The sequence below is a fragment of the Sus scrofa genome, chromosome 13 (assembly GCF_054392235.1).
Source record: "Sus scrofa isolate SSC_HxYL_T2T_F1_AM1 chromosome 13, Sscrofa_HxYL_maternal_Yorkshire_Landrace_v2.0, whole genome shotgun sequence".
NCBI classification, from domain to species: domain Eukaryota; kingdom Metazoa; phylum Chordata; class Mammalia; order Artiodactyla; family Suidae; genus Sus; species Sus scrofa.
This window is the reverse complement of record NC_139395.1, coordinates 41,795,877-41,803,230: the sequence shown is the minus strand read 5'-3', so window position 1 is coordinate 41,803,230 and position 7,354 is coordinate 41,795,877. Positions and strand designations below refer to the sequence as shown.

The following is a 7,354-nucleotide window of genomic DNA, read 5'->3' as shown; positions in this document are numbered from 1 at the left end:
CTTGAATCACTTAAGTATTAATGTCACGTTTCCCTGGAAGTACAGAATAGAGCACACATAGAAGATTCCAAGTAGTTAGAAACTACAGTTATGTCAGGATGGATAATATTTAAAATACTTAACATGGCTTTGCAATCTTGAGAACAGAAAAAAATCAGAAAAATCAATGCTAGAAATCAACTCCCATCTTTTTAACCAAAACCAATGTTTCATCATCCCATTTCAAAAATGAAGTACCCTAAAAACGTGACAAATTTTTACATAAAAACACACTGACTTTGATTAAATCAGTTATTAGCGATGCTAGATATAAGCAAGGAAAATAAAGTGCACCTTTACAGTATATAAAATAATAAGCCCAGCAATCACTTTTTAAAATTGGCAACACAGACTGCAATATAAAAAGTACCTGACAAAGTTAGATAGAAATTTTTTTAAATTCTCAGTTGAAAAATTACAATTTTTCAGTACAGCAGAGGGACAAATAACCTTTTATTAAAGCTATTAGATTTGGAGGGTCTTGTATATTTTGATTTTGTGTAGGAGAAAGGAAAGCCAATCGTCTAGAAGGCACCAACTGGTTTAAATGTGTGAGTAGCTTCATAAAGAAAACATGTGCAAAGTACAGGCAGGAAGAGTGCCTGGTTCTCATGCTGGATTCCTTACTCTTCATTGCAGACTGGGGATTATTGCTGAGGAACTGGATCAGCCATCGGGCTTCCTATGTCATCTGCATTGCACTCAGTCCACAGTGTCACAGATCTCCTTTACTTTTAGGTTGAAGTCTTCTGGTTGATCTGCATACACATAATGTCCTGCTCCAAGAATGGCCTAGGAAAGGAAAAGCCATCAGATGCTCAGTGAGCAAAAGCATTTAATAAAACACAATGACAGACACAAAGACACTGAACGATAAAAGCGAGAATAGCTACACATAAATAAAACATAAAAGAAGAAGTTCCCCAGTTGCTCGGTGGGTTGGGGATCTGGTGTTGTCACTGCTATGGCTTGGGTTGCTGCTTGGCCCTGGAACTTCTACATGCTGAGGGTGCAGTCAAAAACAAAACCCACAAAATTAAAACAAACAAACAAAAAAAACCATAAAAGAGTAAGCAACACTAATCTGTGGCAACTATTATATATTTCCAACAAACCATCTGAGAATAGAGAAAATCTAGTGAACCTAACTAAAATTTTAACATCCTAAACTGACCAACAATAGGGCCAACAGAAACACTGCACAAAGTGGAAATGTGCTGTTTTGGGAGGTGGGAGTGGGTTGAGGTGCTACAAGACCTGTCCGTTTCAGTCTCTCCCACCTTGGAGATGCTATGGTTCCAGGGTCAGACAAGGCCTCTAAGAAGATTCTTCGTCTAGACATGCCCCCATCACAACTGACAGCAGGTCTCTGACCAAGGCTGCAGGTACAGCTCAGATATGAAAGCACAGGGGTGACCTGCAGCCTCACTGAAAGCAAAGCTCATAGGACAGACTTCACCTACAACTGAAAACCAAAAAACAAGCCACACACTTACTATTGTCTTCACGTATGAATGTGGTCGTAATGACTGGATGCTGGTGCCAGAATTGCCATCTATGCAGGATCGGGCTCCGTAGATCACTGAAACTGGAATGTCAGGGTTCATTTTACCAATCCGATGGAGCATTGGCCTTTTTGCCCATCCATAAGGGATAGTCATATTTTTGAATGCAGTCTCACCACTTAAAGGAAAGGAGAAAAATCACAGGTATGACTTTTGGAGATGAGCATGGATCATACACCCCCCTCTATCAAAACACACCCCTATCTAGCTTTTCCCCTGTTTAAGAAAAAACCACAGTTTAAATATAAAAATAAATTTACTAGGAAATGTAAGGAACAAACTCCACACAAGATATATGCTTCTGTTTAGACCCCACAGAAGATACATGCTTTTGTTAGATAAACAGGGATGTTTTAAACTCTTCAAAAAGTTTTCATTTTCCAAATCAAAACATGCAACTTTAAGTCCTGATCATAAAATTATTAAACTTCCTGAGGGGAGAGTTAAAGTATATTTTATCTCCCAAACTTATTTGGAGGCAGAATTTCCACCTGTTCATGGCACCAGTTTTTTACCTGCAATGGCAAAACCAGTACCAAGAAAAAATTCAGATTAAGTATTGTGTATTGGCTTTACTTTTTATTTTCTGCACATTATGATGTTTGACATCTTTAAATAACTTTCTGGCTGGGTAGAGACTGCCTTCCGGAGCTGGCCAGCCAATTCTTAGAGATCGTGAAGGACCCAACTAGTACAATGCCTTTATTTGGGAACTAACCAATCCAGAGCTGGGCCTTTTCTGTTCAGCTTGCACATCGCAGGAGGCAATGTTCTTCTGCCTTAATTATCCCAGGGCCACATGCCAGGCAACTAGTAACCAACCTATATCTTAGAGTCCACCGAAATTATTCAACTAGCCATCTCTAAACTGTCTGTGCTACACTGCCTTGCCTTTCCCGCAGGACCCAATAAGGGCTCCAGCCTGGACATCCCCTCCACTCCCATCTCCTGCCACCTGACCAAAATCTGATGGGTCCCCTGTGGCCCTTCATGGCATTCAGTGACTCCCTCTTCAGGATCTGTTAAGTATATTCAAGTTTCTTTTCTTGAGCCTATCCTGTGTCTTCTGTTGTGGTCATACCTGTCATATAAAATAGTGTAGAACATCTGGCAAATTCCTAGGACAGATCCATTTTGCTGTCACTTCTGCTTTCCTTGTGGTACTATGCATAATTCTGAATTGCCTTTTAAGAATTCAAGTTCCACAAGAAAGTCAACAAACTAGGACTACAAAGGCACATGTAATCATGAAATGTGAGTAGGTGAAGATTAAAACACTAAGACTATCCAGGAAAACAGATGTTGTCCCTGGGAAAGACCACTGAAAACTGTTGGAACAAGTCAATACAGTGTGACTGACTGCCTGGTGAATCACAAAACATGGATCTCTTGGGGATGCCAAACCTCTCCAGCGTCCCTCGCCTTGTTAGAAAACATCTAACCTACTTTATTAAAAAAGACTGAAGCTACAGCTCTACCTCAAGTGCTCCCATGGCCTCAACCTTTTTAATAGCATAGGTGTACATATTCTCTGCCAAAAGTGAGCGAGGCAAAAAACCAGAGTGAAGGAGGCTGCCTCTCATCTCACCTCTCAGTTTTTTCCCTAAGTCTCTGTCTTAGAAAGAATGTGGTACCATTTCCACTTTAGAGTATGGTCTATGGCCCACCTATGCTAAAATCACCTGAAGCGCTTGTTCAAGACACAGCCCAGAACTGCTGACTCGGAGTCTCAGAGACAGGGTTCAGGCATGACATTTTGGACAAACGCCTCCAGTAACTGTGGTAAAGAAGACAGCACGAGAACTGGGGCTTGCAGCACCACATTCCACTCTCTCCCTACAGACACTAGGCTCTGTCTTCCAGGCCCCTCCTAGCTTCTAACTATGTCCAGGCTCTATCAGGCTCTGTTTTCTCCACTGGTACCTTGTACCCAAATCTGTAAGTCCTTAAAAAAAAAAAAAAAAAGAAATACCTTTGTTTGTCCTTCTTGTTCCCTCTAGCTACTATGGTCTCTCTCTCTCCTAAACACTGTCAAATTTCATGCAGAATCCCCTTCCCCTCTCCCCTCACCTACTTCTCACCAGGGCAGCAGTATTTCTCATGCTAATGCCCAGTCCTAAAGAGGTGCTGAGCCAAAGAGGGGTGCAATCATCAAACAAACTTGAAAAAAGCTGCCTGCTATCTCCCACACACCTGGGAGATTTAAAAACCTTTGGCATAATAAAAAGTTCTAAGAAGATCCAAGGTACAGAAAACCATTTACTTTTGTTCAATCCAGAACTTCTTTTTTGGTAAAACATTCATACTCGGTTTGGGAATGCTGTTTATTTGAAACGCTTCTTTACTTCTCAACTCCAACCACCTCCAAGAGATGCCCAAGACCAAGACTTCCCTCAATTTTTCCTCTAAAGGGCACATTAGCGGGGAAGGACGTACATCTTGCTTTTTTTTCTTGGCTGTACCCACAGCATATGGAAATTCTTGGGCCAGGGATCGAATCCGCACCTCAGCAGTGACAATGCTAGCTCCTTAACCCACTGCACCACAGTGGGAACTCCACATCTTGCTTTTTAATCTCTCATCAGAGTCCAGCACGATGTTTTACATTGTAGGTACTCCATGAATAGATGCATAAATTAAGAAGTATTAAGTCATTTAACTACTTGTCCTTTTAAATTTAGTCATTTACATACCAATAAAACACTCCTGGGCTAATCACATAGTTTCAAAAAAGAAGTCTAAAACACAAACACAGTAAATTGAGATAACCTTTACCTGGGAGTCTGAACATTACAGTGGTAGATATATTCTGTCACAGTATCATCTTCAAACATTGAAGAATACTTCCGTTTGAAATCAGGCCTTAAACGCTGTACTAGACTTAAACCTAAAAGAAATGAACATTTTAAATATAATTAATTTAAACACGAATACAGAAGGTTCTAGTGTTTGCCTGTAGAATGAGAATGCATGTAGCATAAATGCATTTTAGATGGAAAAGAGCACACAGTCTAGAAGCTGCTCTCAAGTTACCTAAAGAAAGACTAAAATAAGAATGAAAGACTGTCATATATTGACTTACAGATATGCTTTAGGAGCTCAAAAACAGTTGCCTAAGACTTGTTTGTGAAGGAAAATAAATTCCATTAAACATGGCAGGTGAACAGAGCAGTTCACACGTAAAATTAACTGTTAACTTGCATTTCTTCCACAATTACAATACATCAGCATTTAAATGAAGTGAGCTGGAATATAAATATTTCTTTGAGAAAACTACTTCAGAGTTTCTGCTTGGGACACTAGGAGTACTCCCTGCTAAGGCCATAGGCACAGTGACTCCCATGATGCCACCCTGAGGTAAAAGGCAGGGGCAAGGCCCCCAAAGGAAAGAGGATGAAGAACAGGAACCCCTGTCTGGTCATTACTGTCCCTTCTGGGGCCCAGGGACTGGCCAGTTTCCCTTTCTGCTTTCTTAGCCCATTATTCTAGCAAGGTCTTACTTCTGTACTGTGCCCATCTTCCTCTATTTGAGGAAATGCCACAGCTCCACCAAGAATTCTCATGACACAGTGGACGTTCTACAAACCCTCGCCACCACGGCGAGCATTGCTGGGAGGCAGAGGGCCTGGCTTTAAAAGGCCCCTCCTAGGCATCCTCCCTCCCCCATCACTATCTCCTAACTTCTTTTCATGCTTCACTTTCCCCATAAGTGCTACCTGTGTAACTGTGATCAAGCAAAATCCACTTATATCTCAGGACTATAAAGCTCTGAAGCAGTTCATCAAAGGAGGACCAAGCACCTAAGAAGGTGTGGCTCTACTGGGGGCTGAAAAGAGGCTACTGACAACAGCACGGAGGGAGTGCGGTGTGGTCACCAATTCAGCCCCTGTACCCTCTTCTGATTCCTGCTGTCCACAGCCCAAGGCGATACACTAGGGCAAGGAGGGGCCAGGCCTGGGCAGGGGTAGCAGAATTCACGGTCACCTATGCAGCATTGGCTGCTCCACACTCACCTACTCACCCACCATGCCTCTCTTCCCTTCTTGCTAAGAGAACCTGACTTTTTTTTTTTTTTTTGGCTTTTTAGGGCCCCACTTGAGGTTTAATGGAAATTCTCAGACTGGGGGTCGAATCGGAGCTACCGCTGCTGGCCTACATCGCAGCCACAGCAACTCGGGATCCAAGCCAAATATGCAACATACGGCAAAGCTGGATCCTTAACCCACTCAGCAAGGCTAGGGATTGAACCCGCATCCTCATGGATATTAGACGGATTCGTGATTGCTGAGCCAGGACAGGAACTCCAAGAACCTGACTTTTCTATGCTAATTAGACAGTAACGTGCCAAAGAAAGCAGGTGGCTCACTCTGTCCCTGGAAACAAAGGAGGATTGATCAGTCATAGAAATCTCTTCTTTGCTGGTGGGAGAACTGGGGTTGGGCAGAGACATAAGAAGTCTACTGAGCTACCATGGAAGGTTTTCTTCCCTGACAAAGAGCATCATGCTTTCCTTTCTTCTTGCTCGGAGTGCTGCTTTGTGAGATGATGCTTCCTGCCAGAGCAACTACTAACCGTGGGGTAAAAGGGCAAGAGAATCATAGACCTAAACCCTAATATCAAAGAGTTAGCTTCTAGAAAAAAGGCTAAAACTACCTGTCTCTGGACTGCTTGTTAAGGAAATACTAAAAGGCCTTATGGTTTCAATCACTTAGGTCTTCAGTTACTTTCAGCTAAAAACCCTCCTAACTGACAAGCTGTAAGAGGGAAAGGCAGAGATCCAGACCAGCAACAACTGTGACAACAAAGGAAGGAAATTCCCTTGGTTGAGACAGAGGAGCTCAGAGTCAAGCGAACTTAAATCTGAAACTAAACTCAAAATGTGACTGAAAACACAAATTAGGAGTCTCCCAAATCTTTGTGGAAAAGGACAACTTTATCTTCTTAATACTCTGACATTATGAAGTAAGAAAGGAATCTGGGAGATGGTTCCTACTGTCCCATGGTCTTCGATCAGGTCAGGCTTTGGGACCTGCCAGCTGGCTATCAGCAACTGGCCAAGGCTCCCCAGCATGTCACGTCCTATCATGCCTGTGCTGGTGGATAAACTTCCCCAAGACACTCTACCTGCTTGGCTTTCTGCAGAATGTTCAAGGTCTCCTGCCTTCATCCTTAGCCATTTCCCACCTCCCTTGCTTGCTAGGTATCTGTGCAGTTTACAACGTAAAGACTCCTCTTGAAAGGGAAGAGTGTGGTTTCATTCATCTTTATGCATGGACTGGTACTTTTTAGAGGATGTGGGGAAAAAGCAAGGTTCAGGGTTTTTGTCTGTCTCTAAGGTTTTTAACTGACAATGGTGACCAGCAAATACTCCTGTATTGCTATCTATAAACAGTCTGCTTTCCTAGGATACTGATATACACACTTACCAAAGGGTCCTGCAATCCTGAGACCAGCTAAAGGGTTGAAGGGAGTCAATGCCGCTCCCAAGGCTCTGATCCAAACTGGAATTGGTCTCTCTTGATCAGCAAGGTCTGGTCGCTCAGGAAAACCCCAAGGTTCAACTAAAATGAGATGACTAACCCTGTTGGGGGAAGAACAAATTTAAATTCATTTGTCATATTCACCCTAGGACTATAAAGAACTCACACGATTTATGAAGTAAAGGTAGAACCTCCTTCAAAAATCTTACACTGGAGTTCCCGTTGTGGAGCAGCAGAAACAAATCCAACGAGGAACCATGAGGTTTCGGG

General features: G+C 42.5%; 1 protein-coding gene across 1 annotated transcript in view; it reads right to left on the bottom strand.

The window, feature by feature from the left end:
• Positions 1 to 468: 468 nt before the first annotated feature.
• ABHD5 (abhydrolase domain containing 5, lysophosphatidic acid acyltransferase) overlaps positions 469 to 7,354 on the bottom strand; it is a 47,483-nt gene continuing 40,597 nt past the window's right edge. Inside the window, 4 exon segments of the mRNA NM_001012407.1 lie at positions 469 to 831; positions 1,536 to 1,722; positions 4,380 to 4,491; positions 7,031 to 7,185. Of these exon segments, the coding sequence (NP_001012407.1) occupies positions 742 to 831; positions 1,536 to 1,722; positions 4,380 to 4,491; positions 7,031 to 7,185 (544 nt within the window). The 3' untranslated portion in view covers positions 469 to 741.